Below are 27,500 nucleotides of genomic sequence, written 5' to 3'. Positions count from 1 at the left end.
CATACAATCAAGGGCTATTCTGTAGCTAACAAACAAAAGGGAGAAAAAGTAAGCTTAAACCCCAGTAGAGACAGGGATTACAATTTAAGAATAACGCCTGAATAGATGAAGAATTCAGCTTCACTTAAGCCCAAGAAAGACAGTTGTTAAAACTGGCAGGTCATGGTACGAACAGACTCCTACGCTTGCAGATAACGACTGCACAGGTTGGTAATTACTCAAAACCAGAATGGAAAAATCTCCGTGAAAGACAAATTAACCCTTTGATTCATTATGAAGAAGTTGCAGATCTTTTGTGTGCAAATCTCAACACAATCAGTGAAACCACTCTCAGAAGAAAAATGGGGTGAGCCAGACACAGGGTTGCAGGCATGGATTTAAGGAAACATTGCAACTTAATTTGGACAATATCCCCTCTTAATGAGGCACAGATATAGGGAAGTAAATATGTGTCCTACCTCACTTACAAACAGGCTGCACAAAGCCTTCTATTAATGTTACCCATATTCCCAAAAAGTTATTCAAAGAGGTTAAGTAAAGCACATGTCACAAGCCAAAAAGCTGACCTGTGAGGTCGATGTGAGAGTAAGTAAGAGCTGTCTTTTTTCAGTAGAAGTTTGAATAAAGTAACAACAAGGTGGAGAGTCTGTTTTAGTGTGACAAAATTAAGACTGGTATTTGAAACATATTGTTAAAAATCCTTTGAAACTGCACTCCTGTTACTGTGTTCAAACATTTCTGTTCTGATGGACAAGTGAAATATGCTTATGCCCTAATAACTGTACTTTCAACACTCAGCAGAAGGCAGACAGCTCTTCTGTCTGGGCAACTACGCTTCACTGCAATTCTGCAAACCTACTTTTAACAACTACCCAGTTCTCAGACATTAGTTCATTTGAGACACTGCTTTCTATATCCCCTTGTGCCAATTAAATAATGAACCCTTTCAACAGCAATTTATAAAATATTAAAAACTTAAGTTTCACTTTTACCTTAAAGTTATCATAAAAAACAAACTAATTTGCGAAAGAAGAAGGTCATAACCGCCTGAAAAGGAAACACAGTTTTGCTAAGACTTAAGAATTGGGGGAAAGAGGGCACAATTAAAGCCTTATACTAATAATATTAATAGACTTGCACTCTTTGTTCAACTCAAAACTAATACAAATGCAAATTTTCAGAAGGGAAGACTTACTACATAAATTAGTTTCAACTGAGGATCTCTAAGACCTTGCACCTACTGGTCCAATATACCCTGAAGGAGCTGAAAGCCTTTGTGAAGAAGTAAGCTGATTTTCTATTTTAAAATTCCTTTCTGGAATCATTAAAGCAATACAGAAGAAGATGTCTCACACAATATTATGAAGGAGGCAAAGAGATCATCTCTTAACACAGGGTCATCAAAGTCACACTCAAAGAAACTTTTTTAAGCTAGCTCCTGCCTCAGCACAGCTTCTCTCCATTAATGATACTCACATGAACACCAGCACTGCAGCACATAAAATACCTCATACACCCTAATTATTTATTTTTACAGTATACAAGTATAGCAGAGCACCCTGCTCTTCCCATTCTACAGAGGGAAGACAATCACAAAATATTCCAGCTGAAAAATTATTTTCAGAGTCTTTCTCCATAATTTTAACTCTCTTTTTGCCTGTTAATTTTAGTATTTAATTAAGTAACTTGCTGGTCTTGGGGCTAATCCTAGAAAATTTTAAGTACATACACAGCTAATCCCCATACAATTTTCATGCAATGTATACAGTCGTGAATGTTTCAGAGATTGCATTTCTTATCATGATAGGCCTTTCAGATAAAGATGTGTGAAAATACAATAATAACCACAAAATTATAACAAAACGCATTTAAGTAGACAAAATGAGTTTGTACTTGTACTTAAAAATTAAACCTACTTATTGACTCACTTCTACAAACAGGTTCTTATTCCTCCTCCCCCTCCACATGCACGGGAAGGCGAATTATGCATGAAACAGTCAAGGCAAAACACCACCAAGTGTGTGAGGTTATTCTCACAGTTTTATCATACTCAGTACTGTATGCTTTTTTACTGTTGGTATTTCACAGTGTCTCAGATACAATTGCTTAAAAATGTATTACTTGCAGTAAAAAGTTGAAACAGAGATGTATGCATTTTGGAAAAGGCTACTCCAGCAAAGTCCATCCTTTCCCACAAGGAGCACAAAGACAAAGGTCCAACTTTTAGGGTATTTCAAAAGCATTAGCCTTTAAACCACACAGCAAGCTATGTGTCAAATGTGCAGTCATTCTCCATTCCTCAGGCCGTTTCTAAGAAATAGCTTAAGATTCTTCTCTGAAAAAAGCTCTGCATTTGCATTGCCTCCTGGATGAAATACCACTTCCAAAAAAGTATTTGATGTCTTGAGCAGTGCCAACACAGACCCATCAGAGGACACAGCTCCTTCCACGTGCAGTCAGGGTCCCACTCCCCTTACACGACTCCTTCGTCCTCCATCAGACAGAGCAGCTTTTATTATCAGTTAATTCACATCAACATCATCCACAGCTCTTTTTCATATCTAACACACCCTTCAAAGTCCAAATAAAACAGAGGTGGTGGTAGCTTTTCTACAAAATGCTCCCATCTGTGCCTTCAGCTCTTGAGCGTATGCTCAGTATACATAAGTATATACATAGTTGGGACCAATTTTCCTCTAGTTTTTATTTTTTATTCATAATAAACGTGATGCTCAGCTGTTTCCTCATCACTACAAGTGTCTCAGTCCTTGCCTGCATATCTAAATACTGTTCAGCAGCCATCTAGGTGACACTGCTGCTGGAGCACCAGATTGTGATGCTGCTTCCCGGCCGGGAGCACGCTGGCTTGCTCTGTTAGGTGAGGACACTGAGCAGTTACACACAGTGTTTTAGTTTAAAATGCTGTACAAGCATTAACTAATCTGCCCAGTGCCCTGTGAGGGAGGTGACTATAACTCTCTCCTATTTTACAGATGAAGAAACAGACAGTTTAAGCGATTTGCCCCAGGCCACACAGTGCGGCAGCGGACAGCTGGGATTACCACAACGCTCCGTCCCTGTGTCCCCAGCCAGCCTGTCAGGCTGCTCACACCTCCCCTGTCAGTGGAAAACCAAGGTTCCTGCCTGGCCAAAGGAGAGACTCTCCCTTGGTCAGGCCCCTCAGCAAAGAAGGGGTCTCCTGGAAAAAGGCTCACGCACCTAACCGCAGGGCAAGCTCAGGGTTTTGTGTTTTCAACTCGCCACTGCGCACTCCAAAAGCCTCCAACGGAATTCACTGAATTTTGAAACATACAGGAGCAAGTCACTACAAACTACAGGGGTTTTTATTAATTGAGACCCCCATAAAAATACTGGTAGAGTAAGACAGGCTCCACAGTCTCCTCCTCTTACTACCCCGTGGTTTAAGCTTCTTAGAGCCTTTTAAGACGGATTGAACTAGAGGCTGTTGTCCAACTTTGTCACATCCAATAATCTGAGCGAAGTCTGACATGGCTTTCAGGTGAACCCGTGTAGTTCCTATTTACATGTCTCAGCTAAACCACTTGGAAAGATAGTTCAGTGCCACAGCCCACCAGAGGCTCTAGGACTGTTCTCCTGGACCACCAAAAGGAAAAGGTATTTGAACCAGAAATCAGGATATGTAGATTTCCTCAGCACAGCAGCCTTTCAGTATTTACAGACAGCAAGATTTCTTTACATTTAGATCATTCTTTCCCAGCTCCCTTATTAGTCTGAAAGGACTTGACTGGATTTCCTTATATCATGACTAGTCATTTTTAAGCAGCAGCCCTCTGCTTGCTACAAATACACTGGAAGAGGAAAAAAATAACCGGGGAACACATTTCATATTGTTGAAATGAAGTCCACCGAAGCCAGATTTTACACGACATGACAACATACTAATGCCAAACTGACACAAATTCTCATCTATGCGTTTTGGCTTTAATGGGTTAATTAGCTTGGCTGGATACAAATTTTAATTATCTGAGTTTGACATTAATGTCCTTGGAGTGTTGTCTATAAGGATTTGGGGAATCATAGACATTATTTTAGTTACTTCTGGAAACTGTGTGTTACACTGGGATTTAAATAGTAAGAACAGACAAGAATAGTGAGAACAGGTTGATCTATTTTGAAAAGTCAGACTTTGTGAAACAGGACAAACTGAAATGAAGCTGAAGCCTAGTGTACTTGGTCTTCAGGGGAGTCTCATGGATATAACATAGGAAATAATCTCCTTTGAGGATAGGTGACAGGACAGAAATTTTAGATTAAGTGCAACAAAAAATTCTGTATGCAACTGAGATTCTGAGTAAAGATCTTCTTGCTGCCTAACACAGTTTCTCAAGGAGAAGATAACCAGTCTTAAACACAGTTATATATACACAGAGTGTTGATACAGGCAAGGAAGAACCACCTACCTCAGCCACTGAGAGCAGCTCAGTTCCTCCAGAGCTAGAACCAGGAGGCACAGCCTGAAGGCAGAACCTCAGTAGTTCACACTCCCACCATGGAAATTAAGGGTATTTTAAGTGCATTTTCTTAGTTTTAAGGGTCTGCATTAAGTAGATCAGTCATCTGAAGATTTTTAAATGTGTTTCAATAAATCTGTATTTAATCAGCTACAGAATTTTTCGTAGCCAATACTTTTCCAACAAACTGTTACAGGTTACTTGAAACAAGTAAGATCTGCAGTTCTGCAGAAAGCAGTATCTACTAGAAGCTTTTCAAAATACCCTTCTCTGTTTTTCTATTCTTTTCCGTTCGTTTTTCTAGAAATGGATTTAAGAGTGAAAAGAGAATGCTGATGACTTTTTGTGAACATAGATTTAAGCTCTCTTTTTGCTTGCAACAAGACATGTAAATTCATTCCTTATAACAGCAATTGCAGTAGTTCTTTAAAATGCAATGCAACCCTTTTGTGCAGTAGCTTTTCACCTTTTAAAGACAATCTTCATTCTGTTTTCCATGTTCCCTTGGTACCAAAACCAAAGTCATTTGGATTTTCTTCTGTAAAAATTTGTACAGGCAATTTGGCTTTAGGAACACTAAGTAAATGCAATGCATTTCTCTTTTAGGTTCACACACCTATGTAATTGCTAGAATTATCTGAATACATTTAAATTCCTCCTAAATGAAGGAGGGTGGCATTCAGACAACTCCTCTGCTGCCCAGTAAGAATTATAAAAAAGGTAAGGGCTTATTTGAATCACAGTATGTAACTTACAGAAAGGAGTCTATTCTCCTTATTTTGTTCCAGTGTGTTCTGGTTAAAATACCCAGACTGTGGTCCTGTGAGAAGTCAAACACCTCCTGGGAACTGCAGAACAAATTTAGAGCACTTAGCACTCCATCGACTCAGCTCCTAACTTAACAAGGGTAAGGAAAAAACTGAGGGAGGTTATCAAACTAAGAAGGGATAATCACAAAAAAATGGTAAAAAAAAGTTCAAAAGCATGGCAGCACAAAATTCTCTGCCATGCAGAAAAAGAGCAGAAAAATATTTTGTTTTAATGAAGAAAAGCAAAAGCTAAATCTTTTTGCAACATCACCTGCACTTTTTGTTCTTAACCCCAAAAACTGTGAGTAGACAAGTTTGTGTTACAGTCTTTAGAATATTAGGGAAGATATTTTTACCCTTGGATAAAACATTAAAACCTCTAAAGGCCTCACTCATTCACAGATGGGAAATGGAAAGCCTTCCTATCATGTATTTTGGAGACAAAACCTTTTTTTCTGGAAATGCTGATAAGGAACAAATTCAAACTGGTCCTCATCCACCCGGATCATCTCATTAAAACAATGGTATCTTTTAAACCCTGTATCCTGAGCTATCGGTCAATTTTGATTGACACAAGTATTTGTATTAGGGGTTACACACTGCAATTTACAATTGGGGACTATCACAATACTGTATGTTAATGTAATCAGTATTTTCATTTCATGAATTCATTTGCAGCATGACACTGCAAGGGTATTCTTACATATACTGAAGACACAATTGCTAAGTAGTTCAACAATTCTCCTTTAAGTGGGATTTTTTTTTGTCTGATAAATTTTTAACACAATAAAACCACTCCTAGTTCTGTGTGCATGTTTTAATTTCCCACCTTTTAAAATGTTTAGACACTTGGAATACCTAGCATACTGAATTAATCCACAAATATTTACAAGAAAAATCTATTTAATTTCTTTCTATAGTAACTACCACAGGGACTATTGTAATGAAAAATTTCCCATCTTAAGGAATTAATGCGATTACTGATATAGAGAAGAAATGTAATTTATATCATCACAAACACGTAAAAGATATAATCCCATATTCACAAAAGGAATCTTTATTCCCTCTTTGAATTCTAAGACAATACAGTCTTGCCTTGAGGAGAACAGAAATATTATGAAGTACCTTAAGCAAGATAATTGTAGGAGAAAAAAACTACAATTGCATTATTGTTGTGCTAAACTGTGACATACTTAAAAAGCTAATTTCTTTTATTTTAATGGAATTTGGTGTGCATATCCTTTAATCTACTTCACTATTTCTTCACATTTTTACACACAAACACACGTGTAAAGTGTTTCCCATTAGCTGTATTACCTAGTTTAACAAACTGCAATGAATTTAAAACAATTAAAAATATACTTGGCAATTCGATAAACTTCACTCTGTTTATTAACTACTTTGGAACTAACTAAATATCTAGAATGTCACAAAAATGCACAGCAAATTAAAGATCTACTGCAACTCAAATATTATTCAAGAAGACATAATCAATATTTGATGAAAAAGTAACATTTGACATGAGTGACTGTCCCAAATTTTACCAAATACATTTCAACCAATCACAGTGCTGAACAATTTGCATCTAAATCAAAAGCTAAGCAAACAAAAATGTATCCCCAAAATAGGGCTTTCTACAGCTGTGTCAGTTAAAGTGCATTTAAAATTCAGTACAGTCACCCTTCAATTATTCCTTTCAATTAAATAAATTTTAACGAAGAAATTAATCTACTGTGGCTGGGCATTTCTCTATTCCACAGAAGCAAACATTTTTTCACTCATTCTCCTTTGAAAAGCAAATTTAACAAAACTACTAAGACAGAAAGGATGACCTAATTAGTACTAAGTAATATTTAAAGCTTTTATATATAGTACACTCTTACTGCTACCCCTAACTTCCAAGGCTTTAAACTCACTGATATTGTTTGATTTATCTGGCACTTCTGCTGCTTAAGCATGCAAATTCACATTCTCCATTCTTGTATGCATCCAACATACACAGAAGGAGCCAAATTGTGAAGAAAATACCGTGTACCTGTTAGGCACTGGTGTGCTCAAAGGCCAGCGGGGCAGCCCTGGTGACCAGAGATCTCCCATGCACAGACCCACCCAACTTCAGCCAAAGGCAAGAACAAAAACTCCCCAGAACCAGCAAGAACACTCAAAACTGTTCAAGTAGTCTAGAAACCCTTTTCTACCTGACAATCCCCCTAGGAAACTTAAACCCTGAACAGATGCTCTCCCACTTCTCACCATTCAGCAGAGTGAGACACGAGAGATGATATGCAATGAATATGTGTCTTGTATTTATTTCCTCATAGTCCTAACTCCTGTTAAAGCCTCGAATTATTAGGGCTGCACTAAGTTTGCTTCAGTTATCTGAACAGATCTGACCAGCTAGTTATGAAAAAAACACCCATCTAAATTAAACAGAGTAATATTGGATAAAAAAATGTAGGTCACTGAAAAAACAGACCATCAACAAATATTGCCAGGTTTAGCTCAGCATGAGCCTTCCTTTGCTCAGTTCAGACCCCAATTTCTATATATCAAAGCCTTTAAGCACACACTGGCCTTAAACACATACTTAAAAAAGCTCTGCCCCGTTAGGACCTTCTGCCTGGCACGCAGGACGTTGGGGACTGCTGGCAGAGTAATCCCCTGCAGTGAGCCTGCCCTCTTTTCCAGCCTGTGACCTACTCTCGGAATTCATGTCCAAAACAAAAAGATTATGTATAAAAAAATCAAACCACGTTGTGTCAATGTGATGATAATGCCCAATACACATCACCCTGTAAACTGTGCTCGCAAAATGCCACTGAAACAGAAGTCACACCTATGAAAGCAACTACAGTGCAACAAACACACAAAAGAGACTTTAAAGTAATACCTGCCAAATATCAGTCTTTCAAATTTGTGCCATAAGCAGCAAATTCATATTACACAGCAATGGGCTGCACGTCTTTCACAAACGTAACTTTTTTCCTAATTAGAACAAACTAATAAAATCTCCAATATTCTTCTCTAAGTGGCATTCATTTAGCATGAAAATGGTTTACAGAGTTTAAGCCAGTTGTATTTTTAAGGGAGAAAAGTGTATCAAGGAAAGAGGTATCCTTTTTTCAGAATCATATGTACTAACATGTTTTTTATCATCTAAAACTGAAAACAGTCCTTAAAAAAAAGTTTTTAGTTAATACCAGTGTTTTGGAGCCTCCCACTGGCAGCCATCACACAGCTGAAGTGAACTACCAGCTGAAAGGAGGGTTTATATCCAGTATCAATGACTATTTTACTTTGAAAGAAATTAGTATTTCTGAGTTTGTATTTTAAATGCAATTTAAAAGATCATAAAGGAAAGAATCCAGCATTTATTGTGTGTCTCTCAGCAGACTACTTAATGTTCAAGCATCTACTATGCAAAGGTCAAATCATTTCACTGAATGTAACAGTGACAAAAACATTCTGCAGCACTGAAAAAAATATCAGATTATCAAGGAAAAAGATCTGGACCTGAGATCTCATAAGAGTCACAATAAATAATGTAGATTCAGTTCTTTCTTTCAGTAAGAAAGAAAATTGCAAAGTTGTGTCAGGAGAACCCGATTAAGAAAGATAACAGGTAAAATACAAATTACATACTTTTGGAAAAGCTCTTCATAAAGGAGTATTTGAAAATAATACAGAAAATGAATTTTTATAAAAAAATGCTCAACTCTTTTTACATAAATATTGCCTGCACAGAATTGGAAAAAAAAACTTATTCAGATGGGGAACCTCTAGGGTATTCTGCTGCAGGAAGCAACATAGATAGCTGCAGTCAAACAAAAATCCAGTGTAAATAGTTGTGGTAGTTGTCATATACAGAGGGCAAAGCTGCAGTGAGCACCACAGAGGAACAGAACAGGTTACAGGTAAACCAATATGACAAAAAGCAACTCAAATGTTTGTCTGAAGCAAACAACAAAGGCTAATAGGCACCAATTTATTTTCCATTTTGTTGTGCTTTTTCTTCCTTGACATTTACATCAAATATTTCAGACATTCTTTCTAACATAAAGAAGTTCCAAAGTGCACCATGCACAGCTCTTGCTGGTGGTCCTGGGTCTTCAAAGCCAAGATCTCACCCCCAGCTACGAAGAGCTGCAAACCAACCCAGGACTTGCCTATCCACCCCTGTGACGTGATTCTATGTAACACGAATTGGGTGGTGATCAACTGCAGTGATCTGGGGAGATCGAGATCACTCCACACCAGTGGAATGGCAAGAGCAGGCAGCAGAAATGCAACTGAGCAGCGAGGGAAAAAAAAAAAAAAAACAACAAACAGGAGCAAAGTATGTGTAGAGAGAGAGAAAAAAAAATGAGAACTACATGGCCAAAAAAAGAAAAAACCCACCAACCAAAACAGAGGACAAGGCAGCAAAGAAATAAGAAACGAGATAAGGGAACAAAATAGAGAGAATAAGGTAACTAAGAGCAAAAGCACAAGGTAGTGTCCACCTGTCCACTTTCTGGAAGAGAACACATCATTTGTCACACTGGAAAAAAGTGAAAGGGTGTTTTTAATTTGGTTTGTTTTTTCTAATTAGACATATCCAATCAAATGTCAAGCAAGGATGGAAAATAAGGTGCTAAACTGGTATTACACCTGAATGTGTCTTCTGTTTGTGAGTTCAACAAAACCAAAAAAAAGGTACCAGTGTAGATATCATTAATTTTATATATTAATACAAAGGTACATAATTTTAGCTATTAAATTATGTTCAGAAACATACATACGTTTTTTCCTGTGCTCAACCAGCTCAATAGCCTGCCTTGCTGAGCATTTTGAAAACCAGTTGTCCCCAAGCAGAACAGTGATCTCATTGGTGTGGACAAGCTTTCCTGGCATGAAGGCAAGAGGACCAAAAGGTACCTGTCAAAGACACAGACATCACTAATGAAAATGTAACTTAGACAGTCCTGCATGTCTTAGATTTTTAAAAGGTAAAACGCAGATTTAAAAAAATAAAAATTCTACAGCAGCTATTTAGTGACTAACCCTTCCTAAATATTCAAATGACCAGATCCATTTGACTCTAGCATTGTACTTAGAAAATCTGAAAACTTGTATTTCACCAGACAACTTGTCTTGTGACACAGAACTACAGGACAGCTGAATGCTCACGTGGAAAACAAATTCACTTAATCTGAACATACAAACTTTGATAATACAAATTATTATTTGAGTTATATGCAGACTACATCCATTTCCTAATAAAAGCCAGATTAACCTTGCTAAAATTTTTTTTAATACTTAAATAGGTATGATCAACTCAAAGGTGAGTTGCCTTTCTCAGTATCTGTCTTGCTAATACTAAGTACCTAGGACTGGGGGTGACACTGGGGCTACCAGCAGGACCACAGACAGTGTTTAATCTCACTTTGCTGGGTCATTCACCAGGCTGCAAACCTCAACTTCTGAGGGATGCTCCACAAGCAACCCTCTAATTGCTCTGCACAAGGACAATAGTTTAAAAAAACCAGACAGCATCAGACAGTGCTTGGGTGAGGAGGAACCTTGGCTACCCCTATCCCTGTCCCCTGCACCAGCCCTTGGCATTCTGACCCCCAGGCCCACTGCCACCTGCCTGGCTGCCTGTGGGCTTCAATCATGAAGAAATTAGGAGAGCAAAATCAAATTAGATCTAAAATTGAGGAGGCATAAAGATAAGAACCACATCTACGTCAAGTTCTCTCTTTTTTCAGGGTAAAAAGAGATCTATCCCAGACAGTTTGTATTGGCTCCTTCTACTTTATTCCTCTGCCTTCCTCCTCAGTTCCTCAGCACAGCCACTTGCTTTCTCACTGTGTTTGTGCTGAAGCAGAGCACTGGCCTAGTGGATCTGTCTCCCTGGAAAGCGATCTTCCTCTCTTCAATACCCAGGAGGGTACCAGTGCTGGAAACAGTTCTCCAGCAGGCAGGACCCTGACATTAAGACTATGCAGAATGTGCTTTTCCCTACACATGTGCCCTCCCTGACTTGGTTTTAAAGTAGCAGACTGCACGAGTTGCCTGTTCACTCTTCCCCTAAAATGATGAAAGCAAAATTAAAAGCATATGAAAATATTTGGCTAACAGGAAAGGAAGTGTTCCTATACATTTAAAATAACAGATGTGAGTTAACATTGCTGCTTCAACTAAGAATAAGCCCTATCTAGTTTTTTTTTTTTAAAGTAACAGTTTCTATGCTTCGAAACAACACAATCATTATGTTTTACATCATGTGGCTACACACAACACTCATGATAAATGGACTACACACAAAATCCAGAGCTGTATCACCAGCACAGGAAAGGGAAACCCTCCCTTTTCCCACATGGTTAAGTGTACTCCAACACTATCTTACTAAAAACCCAGCTCTGAATCTGAGCCAGGCTGCCAGGGAAGGCAGCAGTCAGGCACTGAGTGCTGAAATCTGCCACTCGGTTATGTGCAGTACAACTTCCCTGCCTTCAAAGATGTATCTTGAATTGACCGTGAGAAGGGAAGAGGAAAAAAAAGAAAAACAGAAGCCAATTTGTTCAGCATTTTGGTGAGCACAAGCCAATAGGGCAAATTCTACACAGGAAGCTGTGCAGTTGTTAGGGAAGATTCAGAGCACCAGAAAAGATCGCTATGTCAATGGGAAGATCGGTGGAACAAAAATTAGCAGCACCTTTTTATGTAAAAATCAATGTTCTAGGGTTTATTTCCATGAATCAGGAAATACTACGGCCACTTTCTTCTCAGGAAATGACTAAGTACCGTAATTCAGTCATAATTACAGTTTTCTATACAATAAATTTACATATCAAACATGTCAGGTTTTGTGTTAAGCATTTATGTCATCAGCTTTCAGTTGTCAGTAACACTGTAATTTATAATGGATTTCAAAGAAAGAGAAAGAAACAAAAGCAAAGGTTTAACTATTATCATAATAAATGTAACATTAATAAGTACTGGCAACCTGCTAACACTTCACCCCCAGTGAAGGCAGCCCAGATTTTAACAGTTTTAGTCCATTTTCTTGTGAGACCTCTGCCATGTACATACCATGATATCATAGGACAACTTGTCAGGCAGTGTTTGGAGTCGCTCCTGAAGAGCCTCATAATCACTCTCCACCTTCTTCCTGTTAACAAATACAAGTTGATTCAATTTCACAGCTAAAGTAAAGAGTTAATGTTTTTCTGCCAGTAAATCAAAAACACACCAAAAATACAGAAAAACGAGCTATTTTACTCAAACACATACAGTTGATAGATAGTAAGTCATTTATAAAAGACATGGGATGACGAACATAATAGCTAGGTTATTTTCTAATAATGTGTATTTAGATAGGCACATGATTATTTAAGATTGTGCATGTCTCGTTCTGAATCAGACTTTTTCCCGGTGCAAAGAAGCAGTTCTTTCACTAGGATTTGGAGTATCTCACTGCATGTTCAAGTTATAACACCACCAATATTTAGAAAAAGAACTGAAAATCCAGTTTATGCTTTTAAGAGGCAAATTCTTCAAACTATCATTTGTAATACAGAGCTGATGACCTTGGTTTGAGCTGACATAAATGGGCAAAATTTCAATGAATTCTGATTTTCCCATGAACTTTGTGTTACTACCAGGAGTCAACACTCCTGGAAGATGGCTTGACCACCAGGATTCTGTCACATCTTCAAGCCCAGAGGAGGGACAGTACAGGTGAGGAGCATCCCTTCTGATACTTCTCCATCCAAAATGTAAATAAGGCTCATGCTACATGTTGCTACCCAGGAGTGAAATGGTTTGGTGAACTGGGACAAGGTATTCATAGCCATGGCAGACACCTGGCATTTCACAGGACTTTCCAAGGAACAGCATTTCAGTGGCTGCAGGGATTTTACTTTGTGTGCAAAACAAGCAACTACACTCCCTCTAAAAAAGCCTTCTTTTGTAAAGACATTCTTAAATACTTAAATTTGTCTGGAAAAAGTCTTTTAATGGACCCCTGCCATTCTGAAGACAGTCAGAAATCAGCTCCTGCATGAAGTAGCTGGCATATAAATGTCACGTTTGATGATATTGTTTACTTGTACTTCAAAACATTAAACATATATATATGGTAGTAAACTCTGCAATAAAAGGCAACTGAAAGCACAGGGCAGCACACTTAACAACGCTGACCCAAGATGCAAATTACAGGTTTTCTGAGGATGATTCAGGAAAGCAATCTATAAATGGTCTGAAAAATGAATGTCATAGTTGACACCACAACTCTCAAAATATTACAATTAATTTTCTTAGAGTCATAAGCAGAGTGAAATCTTTTTTAGCATTTGTTATGAAAAATTATCTGATACTCTTATGTTTTGACTCATCTGCTTCACAGTTGAACTCTGGTGTAACAATCCTACTTCATACCTACTTTAAGTTGTTGAACTCGTCCTGAAAAAAATAATTTAGGTTTTCATGCCACTTGGACATTAAAACCATGTTCCACATAACTGATTTACAAAAGATGCTTGCTGCTGCTTTGCTCTGACAGCAGATTTCTCCCAGACATTTTCGGCAAGTCCTTCTGCCCACTGCCCACATCAGAGTGAAAACATAATTCACCTCCTTCAAAGAGGAAGGACAAACTCATGAATCTTAGCAAAATGCACTGAGATGTTTTGGGGGAGGAAGGAATATAATGAAAGCTTGGTGTCAACAATAACAATCCATTACTTAATGCTATTTACAGAACCCAGCCTTGCCTCAGAGAGATCTGGGTTTGAGAAATGGACTCCAAGCAGCCACTGAAAAACAAACATGAACACCAAGCCAAAGGCCTGGCCCATGTCTCAAATGCAGAGAGAGGACTCCATGGGAAGAGCCTGGTATGATAACCGCCCACTCACAGCAAGATTAAACATTCCCATCTTTACATGGCTGAAAGTCACTCAACATTTCCTCATTAACTTGAAAACTAACTGTCTTTAAGGTCTGACTGCTGCGTGTTACTGAATAATCTGATCAGGGTCCAGGAGAAATCACTTGCCACAGAAGCTGTGCTACTTTAGAAGCAAAGCATCCTGCTTTTTGTTCTGGGACTGCTGCCCTTTGCTGAGCAAACCTCCACCATGGCAACCTCTAGAAGTAGGGTCACATCCTGAACTGGGCCATGGAGATAAAGAAAATTTGTATTAATCCTTTTAAATAATTGGCCTGAAACAGCATTACTTAAGGAAGGAAGCTGACCTCCCTCTTCACGTATAGCTGATGGTTCCACAAGCTCTGGGGTGTGCCAGTGCTACAGTCTGTCACAACAGGCAATGAAGAACCAAAGTGAACAGGGAGGAAGAACACTGGGACTCCAGCTATGAACATGTCCCCAGAAAGGGAAATGCATGTTTAGCTATTAATCCCATACCCAACCCATTATTGGATTCATGGCTTTAGAAATATACTTGAAAAAGTACACTGAAAAATTAAAAAGAAAATAATTTAATGGAAATATATTGAAGCTGAGCATTTTAAAACCCTATTGTTATTCACTCAATTCTATTTAACATTCTTCTGTGTCACTGACTACTTAGAAGGTCTTATATGAACAAATTACTCAGTTGAAATAAGAGCACTCAGCTCTTGGCACAATCAAGATCTAAATAAGAGTACTAAATTTTAATTTTTTTTATGAAGTAAAGATTGTATGGATGCTATACAAACTGTTTTTCTATATAAAATAAATCAGTAAGTTATTTTTTTTCTTTAGAGGTTCTGTGCCCAAAACCCCCAAGTTCATGGGGTCATGGCCAGAATTTGCATAAAAAACAAACACAGGAGCAACTCCTCCTTCCACAGACAACACCCCCAGCCCACTCCACAAACCTCAGCCATTGAAAACAGGGAAATAATTGTCACAATTTTCCAAACTTTCAAAAATCTGTTCCAATTTTACAGCTTTCTGCCTAATAGTTTCTTTCTGAAAAATACTGTCTCTTAGTGGAAGAATGCACATTCAGAATTTCACATGGGACCCAATAGGTACAGACACTGCAAAGCCCCAGAGAAAGGGCATGAGCTGGAGATATTCTGCCTGCCTTCACTGCAGCAGCACCAGTAGGCACTTCAATATTTCCCTTATTGAAAATTAATGCAGCCTCTGAATTTTAAACATAAATGAAACATATTAGTTTTAGATTATTTTTGCAAGCCAATAGTCAGAATTTAATATGATGATGTGTATAGATTGCCTTGATTTTTTTCCTCTTATCCAGCGCTTGCAGCCTATGTGCATTTAAACTAAAAACATTTGATACACACTAAATATAAATTATTTGCTTGGAGATCTTTCAGGCATGAAGAAAAAGCCTCTTAAAATAAATTTAAAATATTATATGCTTGATGGTGTATAACCAAAGGTTTAATCTCACCACTAAAGGGGCAGTTGCTGTGATTCTGCAATAACCCTGCAGACAATAATCAAGACAGCTCCTGTTGTTCTCTCAGTAAAATCATGGTAAACACAGCATGGATATATTGTAATTTGGTATCTGTAAGATCAACTGTTCTATCTCACAGTAACTCATAATATAAGATTTCATTCACCATTAAATGTACATTTTCCTCAGATGCCATACAAAACTGTTATTTACTAGGTATGTTTTCTATTAACCATAGACTGCCAACAGAGAAAAAAATGCCCAGAGATAATTTTTTAACATAATAAACCATTTATTTTAAGTATTAAAAACTAAGCTTTAGTACATAGTTTACTGGGGGGTGGGGAAACAGTGAAACATTACTTTCCCCATTGTTTCAGCACATGGAAAGGGCAAGTGGAATTTCACTACTTGCTCCATAGTTAGAAAACAACAATAATTCTACCCTGGGAGCACCTTTTCACCATTCCAGCAAATTAAGCATTCAGCCAACAAGGTTACTTGGGCAAAAATGACAGATGAGATAGGTATTTAAGGCAGAAGTATAAACACTAAGGCTCACTGTCTTTGTGATTTAATTGTATCAGTGAGAAATAAATATATTTTAAGGAGAGTACATTGCAACAATTCTGAGCTATCGCTAACTATAATCCCCAAACACTAGCAGGATTTGACTCACACCAGAATAAACAGCAATACTTTACTAAAACATAACTAGGTTACTCATCAGTATTTTAGACATGTAGACTTTTTTTTACTTACCAGTGCTGGATTTTTTCTTGGCAGCCAGTGACCACCTGTCATTAAAACAGATAACTACTCATGAAAAAAACAAGGCTAAGCACACAGCTGCAATGTCAATGCATCAGAAACTAGAACAGGAGCTTTACAGATTTGGTGCTGTCTCTATCCACATTTTTATTTGTCAGGGCAAAGGCGTGTGAATGGTCGTTCTTAAGCAGCACACTTTATCACAGGCTAATGCAGAGTGATAACCACAGAAAAAAATTGCAGCTTTTCACTTCTTACTTTGGTACAATACCTGCTCTGTAACTATTACGTGACACACGATCGGAGATAAGCTGCAGTTTGTGCAATCTGCCGATCTATTTTCAGTGTTATATGTTTGCAGAATAAGAAAACAACATAAATTATAACAAGACATCAATGTAACTCCCATACTCAGTCATTAAAAAGCAAAACAAATGAACCTCACAGCATCAAAAACATTTTTCCTCTATCAGTACATCAACGAATGTTTCCACTGGCCATTTTAACTTGAAAAAGCACAAATTAACTTTGTGCTGCGTAAATATGTGGATGTTTGACACCATGATGGGCTGCTGGATTCTCTTCTATTCTTTCTGGGTGTCAAAAGAGGTAAGTTTTAATATAAATAATTCACTTCCTTCCTTATGCCACAGGCTTTCCCAAGAGATACAAAAGAATTTACAAAATAAAGCACATTGTTAAAATCAAACACTTTTATCTTTTTTAACTGAAACTTTTCAGACTATATATATAGCAAACAGGCAGGATGCTGAAACCTGTGACCTTCTCTGCCACAATTACGTGGAGATTTTGTCCTTCAAAACATATTCTGATCTCTGAATAATGGTTACCAAAAATACAACACAAACAATTTCATTCAATTATATGAAATGCAATGAAGGCACAAGGCAGTTAAATATGTCTAGACAGTTTCTCAATATAAGCATTTTCTAGATTTTTTTTTTACAAATTTCGTTTTTCCTATAGCCAAAATAATGCTAACATTTGAAAGCAATTAATGAGAAAATTTGCAGAGAAAACAATAACATACATTCAAGTACCACTGAAATCACTGGAGCAGATAATTCTTTTTTTTTTTCCCCAAACAACAGAATGAAAGACAAATTTTTTTTTCAGTTAGCATATGTGCAGCTTTTGCACAACAGATCTCAGACCCTGCACTTTTTATACTCATGTGGGAGTAAAAAAAAATGGGAGTACTTTGTGAGCTATTAATTCTTTAAACAGAGCAAAGTTCTTAAATGAAAAGGATCAGCTTTACGTTTGTGGTTATGTTATTTCATAATCCATCAGGAAAGTCAGCCAGGTAGCTCATCCCATATAAGCCAAGTTTAAATTTATCATTTGCTTTAAACTCCTACAAATCAAATGCCTCGCAAATATCTTCCTTAATGTGCAAGCTAACTGTTTTTAAGCCTGAGAGTAAATACACAGACTTGTACAGGACATCAACCCAGAAATCTAGCTCATACTATTAATATTAAGCCCATTTTAAGAGTAAAGTTTCTGCAGAAGGCATAAATTGTCTGGTAACAAAGCTAAGGCACACTGGAGCCCACCACTAACAAGTTGAGGACTCTGAGCCTATTCTGTCCACATCCTTCATCCTTTCACACTTGGCAGTGATTGTGAAGTACACAACATAATTTAGCATACAAAAATGTTTATGAAATCCTTTAAGAAAGTTTCAATTTAATTGCCCCATTACAGATGAAGATGGAAAAGACGGGAAGCTTTCCATTCCCAATACATGACTTTCCATGCATGAAGTGAGCTGAAAGCACAAAAAGAAAAGCCTTGCAAACCATAAGAGCAGCATGTTCATTAACCTCTACATGATAATCCTTTCATAGCTGCATATTAACTAGTTACATATTCATAATCATTTACATTATTTAGAGGACCTTCTATGAAAATTTCCAGGCTATATCCATTAGCCACAATGTTAAAGGTTACAGAAGATAGTCTACGTAATGTTTCCAGGAAGCTTTTTTAATTAGTAAATATGTAAATTGGGCACATATGCTTTTCATGTTTTTTAAAAATAGTCCATCAGTAAAACAGCATAGGGGCATATGCTGTTTCCATCACCCTTTATCCCCCTTTAAAAAAAAAAAAAAAAGAGAAAAATCAATAACACCAATCAATTTTAATTTAATTCTTCTTCTTTGATATAATCTCTCTTGAAAGGATACCAAAGGGTGGAATGAACAACAAACCTTTTCATTTCAGTGGCCAGCATAAAATGAGACCTTTTACAGAAGTGCTAACATATACCACCTTAAAAATGTTGCAGGCTACACTTCTGGAACTGAAGTCTATTAAAAGAATAGAGAGAATAAATATTGAAAAACAGATGGAGATCAATTATGCATATGACCTTTATTAGGTCAGTCCCACCATTTGGATAACAACTGGTCTTATCACAGCAAAGAAAAAAATAGATAAATATATAAACAAATATTTGATTCTTTGCCTTTAATCAAACACAGAAAAATCATTAGTCTATCTTCCACACATAATTTATATACAGAGTTACAATTAAAGAATGAAAAACCCTTTTAGGATAAATAAAATAAATGACCTGCTTGTTTGTACACTTGAGTTCAATTTACCTGGACAGCTAGTGCCACCAAGTATGCCTTACTTTTAAGGCATCATAGTGAAGTGGTATCAACAAACTCTGAATTCTCCCCTTTTAGCATAAAAGTGTATGAGTTTGTGAATGCACATGGTTATCAGTGGCTTATCTGCATACTAAAATATTCATTAAACTACTCTTGCAGCAAACTTAACATTACCTAATCATGGGTTGGGTTATTAAAACAGGATCCACTGTCGGAAAACATATTCCACAGTCTTAAAAGAAAGCAAATAGGCAAATACCTTGTTTCCTTCCTCTCTGCCAACAGCAAGTTGTTAAAATGCAGTGCTTCTCAAGCCCCTGACCTGCCAGAGCGACACCTGCGAGCTCCACAAGCAGCCCCTGGGACCAGGGGAGAGGCCATGCCCGCACACCTGTAACCCAAGGTGTAATTCCTGCTGGATTAAACCCAAACCCTTACAGCAGGAGATTGTGTGCTTGTTCTGCTCTCACTGCTACGTGCCTGAGCTATTTCTAGAGATGCCTTCGTTGCTGCTTTCAGGGAATCTCTCCTTCCTAGGTGTCACAAGCAGAGCACGAGGATCAGCTTTAGACCTGCGATCACATCCCAGGTGTCCCCAATTCCACCGTGCCAGTGTGATCCCTGGGCGCCTTGCAGGCTAATGACTCCAAATCACCCCCAGGCAACTCCTATCAGCCAGCCAAGGACTTCATTAGCTGATCAAAGGCAGAGAATTCCTTCTATCTGCAACACATTCTCTCTTCCCAGTCTATCTATTTATACTCTACCTTCTCCATGATCTTGCATTTGAAGAGTGCAAACTCTCCTCCATGAATTCAAGTGAGCAGCAATTTGAAAAAGCACTGCACTGATTCTGCAGGCTGAGTTACAACCACTAACTCTGGTCAGGGCTGGGAAGAGAAGCCAGAGCTCCTAACTCAGCAGCCAGGCACTACAATCACTTACGACGTTTCCCTGGCAATGAGGACAGGTGAGAAGGATGCTGTAGCACAAAGCAGATCCTTACCTGTGTGTGCCATGGGTCTCTAACCTATTCCACATTACCCCAGCAGGTCTTCACCCTCCTATACAAGGGCACTTCTTTCCTGCACCTTATTTTTCCATATCTGTTCCTTCTGCACGTGCTCCCATTACTCACAGCTGAATATAATTCTCTGTGGTGCTTCTGATTAACAAAGTGGTGGCACAAGGAGTTCTGTTCTCTCCCTTCCCAGACGGTGTTGTTTTATTCAGGTACTTCTCCAAGGTGGAGTGCATGCACGTGAATGTTTCTCTCTACTGAGCATCTGGGCACTGCCTACAAAGGTGCTGGGTTTAGCACACAGAGGGCAATTCTCTCTCATCTCTTCTGAACAGCAACAAGACAAACTGCCAAGTCAGAACCTTATTTATGTCTCAGCTTCTGAAAAATTTTAAGTAACAGAGCTGGTCCTGGTAACACCTGCAGGCAGTTTGGGGTACCAATGCTAAAACCTGCTGTATGTGAGTCATGCAGTTACCTTGAAATCCAGAGGAGAAACTTTTAAGAGTTTTTAAGATGAAAGTTAAATTCAATTAAAATGGTGAAAATAAAAATGTCGCATCAGATTAGGAAGAGGTCCTAAACAAATGAGGCTATTTCCACACTTGCAAGTATGAAGGTGGAAATCTGCAGCACAGCACAAAAGCAAAGTTTCTTTTTAAACAAATTGCAAGTTAGGCATCTAAGAGGCCAAGCAAACGTCTGCTGGTTTTACACGTACACTTGAGTATTTTGCTTCTAAAGCATGGCTCACAATCTGGCTGGTCTTCTGAAACTAGAAGCTAGGGACACAGATCTAATCCCAGCTCTGATTCTGTTTCTTCTATATGGCCTTGAGCAAATCACACCCTCTCAGTCTACATTTCTTCATCTGCAAAATGGGGATAATAGTATTAACCTACCCACCTCAGAGTGTTTAATGATGATTAATTAATGTGAGAAAAGCACTCTAAAGATGTAAGAGCACTATATAAGTGATAAAGCATTATTTACCACTTGAAAAGTAATCTGAATAAAATCAGATATGCAAGTAATTTGTTTACATGTAGCAATAATATAATTTGTGACTATTTAATCTTGAATTAGTCTCACTTTAAACACCCCTTTCAATCACATTTCCAGTTACTTAGGGAAAATGACAGTATGGAATACTTTTTGTGGAAGCAAAGCAAGTAATGAGGTGGTAATTAAAGTAAGGGTCTAATAAAGTCTAAAACCAATGACTTGCCTTCAGGAGACTGTCCCTGCAATTTGGGACTGTAAAAATATCTCAGTTTCAACCTTAGGTCCTGTTGTTCAGAACCTTCCACCAATGTAAGCTGGCTTCCTGAAATGCAGATCCATGTTTTCAAGGACTGCAATAAATCCAACATCATTTCCACTACTGACTTCCTTCAGGTGACTCCAATTCTGCAGATCTAAATGTTAAATCTTCCACATTCAAGTATTCCCTGCAGTTGATACATGTACATGAGCTGCCTCTGTCTGGAAATGTTTGCAGTATCAACACCCTCTCCAACATGCAACTCATTCTGAGATTTCCCTCTTGTACCCCCAAACACTAAAATTTTACCCATAACCAGTTCACAATACCACTTTATATTACAGAACAACACTAATGGGTGGTCAAATATTTAACCATCTCTTGGTAACAAGCATGTTAACAAGCCACAGGAAAAAATAAACATTTAAAATGGATTTTCATTTCTTCCTCTAGGAAACTACACAGTACTTGCCTAAAACACAGCAATCACTGATGGAGAAAGACAGAATTAACATTTGTACAATTGTTTTTCCTAGAGCCCCATTTTCAATCAAAAAATGAAATAAAACTATTAAAAATTCTTCAGTCTGTTGGCACACTGTATGATCTAATGCAAAACAAAGCATGTCTGAGCTCTCATATTCATTTATTAAATCATATTACTCAAAAACACTACATTTCAACAAATTATTAACATAAAACCCCCTTTGGGTGGAAACTGTTGCCTTTTGAAGAAATGTGTTTGGGAAGAATACTGAAGGAAAAAAGAGAAAGAAATCTGAATCATGGCAAACATTTCTTCCTAAAGGAAAAAATCTTACTTAGAAATATAGCCACAACTTTTACCTTTCTTTACAAGAAAAGAAGTGAAGATCTACTATTTTTATATTAATTGTGTACACATCTGTGGGTCTTGCAGTTTTGCAGAAAAAGTAGCACATAACTATTATTTATCAATAAATAAGTGCTAAGTTCTGATCAAAATTATTCTGGGGGAGCTTGAAAACTCTACACAGCAAAAATCCCAAGGGCAGCAGGATGTCTTCTGCTGAGTGAGTTCCATTAACTCTGAACCAGCTGAACTGGGGCAAGTGAGGAACACACTGGAGTAAGACCTCATCCTTCACTGGCAGCAAGCCAGCATCCATGTCCTGTGACTTCATCTTGAGACAGAGATAAGAACTCAAAACTTTCTATTTTAGCTGAGGTCAGGTAAACATATTTGTGTGTCTACACCACACCCAGGCTCGCCCAGGTACCCAGAGGGCAGCAGAGCAGCACAGGCACAGAACTCCCATGTGATCTAAGCAACCCAACATCTCAAGCAGGTTTTGCAAGCTTTGATGGAGTTTACGGTGTAACAACTACGCTGTTAGCAAAACCTAAGCTTAACTAGCTTAAAATTGCCATAAGCTGTGAGACCTGCCTCACAGACGTAGCTGCAGGCTGTGGTTCAGCTTTCAGCCACAGTCCTGAGTAAACTCAGCATCATCCCTCCCTGGCTCCTGCTACTCAGTTCCACTGTCTCATCCTCCCAACCCCGACACAATCTGTTGACAGATATTTGTAACCACATTAAGGATCCACACTGGATGAAAAATAGTCCAGGAAGAAAAAAAAAAAAGGCAAAAAAGGTCAACAGTAAAGTTTGGTTTTAAGCTGGATCCCAGTCCAGTTCACTGAGCACTGTCACGAATGTGCCACCCCAGAATAGCTGAAAGACTGAAAAAAGTAGACACACACTACAAAGTTGATCAAATTTAATTCATTTGGACAACACATGTGACCATTAACGAAAATTTTGACCAAGCATCTGAGACTGTTGCTCCTGTGCTGCAGCCTATGCTAACAGACAAGAGGAACCACAAAACCCAATGCCCTCACCACACAAACACAAAGCCTTAGTGCACTTGCTGCTCTGAAGGCCTCAAGAGGCAAGCTCTGAGCCAGCATATCCACCTGCAACACTGGAAGCTCAGATTAAAACAGAACACAATTTCACAGTCTCAAAGGATGAAAGAAGTACTTGAAACAAGGAGCATCCAAATGGACCTGAGAAGACAGGTTACGAGCTTAACTTATGGAATGGAGATCTGCAAAGATACTGAAGATGATTCCCAAATTGTACCCTGGTCACTGCATCTACTTCACAGCATCTGTAAGAGCAGCACAGTTCAGTCACATTTAAATTTTGTGCATATAATCTCATCTACACATTTTAGTTACCAGTGAAGTCGGACACACACTGGCTTGCCCCCTCCAGAATAAAGGCAATGCTTTTTAAACTCTTTTGTGAACAGTCTCCTTCAATTACCATTAAAAAACCTACTGAGGATCTGTTAATTTATTTCACAGCTCTTGACACTATATAAACTAGTGGGTATTTAATTCATACTAATAAGGACATGGACAAACATTGATTAAAAAAGTAAAAGTGATGATCAATTAACACTGGAGGAACAATAAGTATTCCATAAAAAGCTTCCAGGTAATGACTGAATTAGCCCTTTTACTTGAAAGCAGCACATGAGAAAACATTAGTGGAACCACTGGACAGGGTGAAGTGTATGTCATCACAAATTTCCAAACAGGTAATTGTCCAGGGACCTTTTAAACAGGAATATGGCAAATAAAGCTTCACACAGATTATTTTTAAAACGAGCACATCAAACCAAGCTTCAGACACTCTGTTCCCTTTTCTCGAACAGTTCTTGTGCAAAATGAAGTCATGATGTACCGGTGGCTCATACCCAGGCTTCCTCTGGATCCTGTGAACTTGAACATAGACTGGAAAAAGTGCAAACCGTGGGAGACACTGCACTGGAAAGCACATCTGAGTCTCATCTCTGAGTCCGCAGGCAAGCACTTCCAGATTTCCAGTGGCTCCCGCAGCAGCATGGAGTGTACAAGACCCTACTCAGCCTCACTGCTCTTTTTCAGACTGCAGGAACAGCTCTAAAACTGTCAAGTTGCCGATTTCACAGCACAGATAATACTTGCAAAGGGCAAACAGAAGCAGTCAGCCCCAGAAGCAAATCATATAAGAAGAGAAAACAATCTAAAGGAGTTTAGGATTCTGTGATTTGTTTCTCTATAACCCACCTACAAGGTGTTTAACTGTCAAAAAACTTTAGGTACCCAGGATCTTGAAAATAATTTGGAAATTAAAGATCATACAGCTCTACCATTTAAATTCATAAAAATTAAGAATATGTCATGATGCACAGTGGACAATGAGTTACAGTAAGAGCTGCACTCAATCTAATTGTACTTTGCTGTCATGATGAGTGACAGGAGAGTCACTTCCTTGTCCTAATTTTCCTAAAAGGAAAATAAAAAAATGTGTTTGTCAGTGCAATAAAAAAAAAAAAAAAATCATATTGCCATCTAATACTGGAATCCTTTAGATTCTCCATGCCTGTGTCTGCACTCTGCAAAGGTCTCTTGGGTCTAATTGGTTCTGTAATGTCTCCCATTACACATATTGTCATTGCACTGCTCAGGAACTATAGAACATATCATCCCACCATAAATTCACTGTCTAAAAAAGTCTTTCCAAATCATACACATCCGACTTGTCAACTTCCCATCAGTTAGTAATCCCAACCCACTTGATTGCAGGAATAAATGTATGTCAAACATTATGTTTAAACGCAGGCCCTATAGCATGAGAAACCTCCTATTTAAATATTCATTCTGTAATTCCTGCACTAACTTGCAATAGATTTACTGCAGTATTTTCAGCTAACATATATTGCTTTTTCAAGTAATCCATGATACATACATTATTATACTCTTCTTACAGAAATATTCAAAACTTTACGCAGGCATTGTGCTTCCAATTATGGACTTTATCATGAAAATTACTAGATATTCTTCTATAATTTATCCCCAAGATACACATTCTAAGTCATGTTTTTATACAAAGTGCCTTTAGTAGGAGCACTGAAAATTGCTTTTAACAGTTTGGTCTTACTATCACCACAAATTAACAAGATGAAATCTGTCCAACAGGCAAGCAGTCCTAAACAAGAATTTAAATTACTTTTCACCAGGGGTCCTAAACCTGGAAGTTGCAGCCTCCATCCGAATAAAGACAGAAAGTCATGAACATCCTGTTCCTTCAGTATTTTTAAGCAGGAAGGAAGCCTCAGTTCACAAGTTCTTCAGGGCAGCTCTTTAGCGCTTAAAAGCTCAAAGCCATAGCTGAACCAGGGCTGTACAATGGCCTGAGTGTTAAAATAACCAACCACAATTCAAATATTATCTTTAATGCTGCAGATAGGTACTGCTGTATTCCACAATTCCACTAAAGGTTGCCTTCAGATTAATGGGAATAAATAGGTTTCCTTATACTTAATCAAGCGTCACTGGGACAGCTTGATTTAATCCCAGTAATTAAAAGAAATGGATTTACCTACTTAAATGCCAGCATATAGAAATACTGTTATGCCTAAGTAACTTTACTATTTGCTATGATCCTCACACTACAATTACTACTTTACCAAAGTACTGGATAACTAATTCTCCTTCATCTTTGTGCTGAGACCAAAACAGGAGCCTTCAACTTCAGTGATTTTGCGGGAAAAATACGGATCTCCAAGACGAGGCAGCTGAAATGAAAAGACCTCCTCCATCTTAAAATACAATATTTTCATAACTGAAAATACCACTGTAATCCAATTATATATATTCATTGCATAGAAGGAAAGTCTACTATATCTTCATCATGACACTCCATTGTAACCAAGATATGTAGTTCTTTAGTATAATTTCATATTGAAGCTGAAGTGTTCCATTTTTTTCATCCAATTTGCAGAAATTATGTAAAGTTTCCCTATGATAAAATATAACTTTGGTACATCAGCCTAACAGAGGCTTAATTAATGGTCTCCTGGGCCTCTTTTCCACCGGAGCAGATCTGTTTAAGAAGAGTCTTAAACTTGCTTACAGAGGGGTCTTACCATGAACTGGGAATAATTCTCTATGGCTACGGCAGACATGTGCTTACACATTAGGCTTGACACTAATGTACCAGGGAAATTATTCTTCACCAGATTCCACCACCTTGAAAATTAACCGAAGGAGCGCAAGCAGACAAGTTACTATCACCAATTATTGGTATAATGGGTTCCTATCCGTGCAGAACAGATGATGTGGAGTATTCCAGCAGACCCTCTTACTGTTCATCCACATTAACGGTCAGTTGGCTACACAGGTCTTTTAGTAATGATCTAATGGGTATTGAAAAGCAGACACATTTGTGCACACAATTCTCCAGACAAGGCACATTTTTAGACCACATAAGTGTTACTCACTTTTCTTAACTAAACCAGCATGTGGCAAAATACAGGCTGAAGATAAAATCTTCCATTGTAACTGAGGAACTCTTATGTGCATCTTACAATCTGCTTAGAAAAATTTTAATCAGGTGGGCAGAAAAAGTGAAAGGTCTGCAGACTGGGAAAACGTATTTGTACCAGTAACACCCTGCACAGGACCACAGATTATTTCCACAGTGGCTCCTGCACCTACACAGAGCTCACTGCAACGCTGGAACCTACGAGCCCCAAATCACACTCCTTAAGTTTTCAGGGCCCACTTTAGTTAGACCATGAGTTTAATCTACAGGAAAAAGTATCCTGAGTTTTGTGCTATGGTCTCAGGTGGAACCAGCCTCTGAACTCTGGGGAATAATTTCTACAGAAGAGTCTGGTTCTTTGAAACCCATTTCAGATATAACCAATGATTTTTAAGGCAAGTCATGAACAGTTAAGTTTTGATACACGCTCTCTTCAAGCTGGCCCAGGAGCACACTGGACCCCGGGATGACGCAGGTCACAGACACGGCTGGGCCCTGCGCGGGCAGTTTTGAAGGCGTGACTGTTCCGGAGGCCGGAAAAATTACCGAGAGGCACGAAGAGTATGAAAACACGCGTTCATGGGCGCGCCGGTGCCCACGGCGGGCTGGGGCAGCACCGGGACGGGGGGTGCCGGCAGGACCTCCCCTCCTGCCGCCTCCCGGCCTCGCTCCCCGCCGCCCCCCGGGCGGTGTGTCCGGGGGCCG

At 38.4% G+C, this 27,500-nt stretch overlaps 1 protein-coding gene across 2 annotated transcripts in view; it reads right to left on the bottom strand.

The window, feature by feature from the left end:
• URI1 (URI1 prefoldin like chaperone) overlaps nt 1–27,500 on the bottom strand; it is a 41,332-nt gene that overhangs the window by 12,978 nt on the left and 854 nt on the right. Inside the window, exons 2-4 of one of the 2 annotated variants that reach the window (XM_042027595.1) lie at nt 16,492–16,526; nt 12,380–12,458; nt 10,084–10,219 (exon numbers count right to left, since the gene is read on the bottom strand). In XM_042027595.1, the coding sequence (XP_041883529.1) occupies nt 10,084–10,219; nt 12,380–12,458; nt 16,492–16,526 (250 nt within the window). Of the gene's footprint in view, nt 1–10,083; nt 10,220–12,379; nt 12,459–16,491; nt 16,532–27,500 lie in introns of both variants that reach the window. The other variant, XM_042027594.1, reaches the window with a different exon arrangement.

This window comes from Corvus kubaryi, unplaced genomic scaffold, assembly GCF_017639235.1.
Source record: "Corvus kubaryi isolate FWS band 111438036 unplaced genomic scaffold, C.kubaryi_AGA036_p1.0 37300, whole genome shotgun sequence".
In the NCBI taxonomy this organism is placed as follows: domain Eukaryota; kingdom Metazoa; phylum Chordata; class Aves; order Passeriformes; family Corvidae; genus Corvus; species Corvus kubaryi.
Note: the sequence above shows the minus strand (reverse complement) of the source record. Positions and strands in the feature narration are given on the sequence as shown.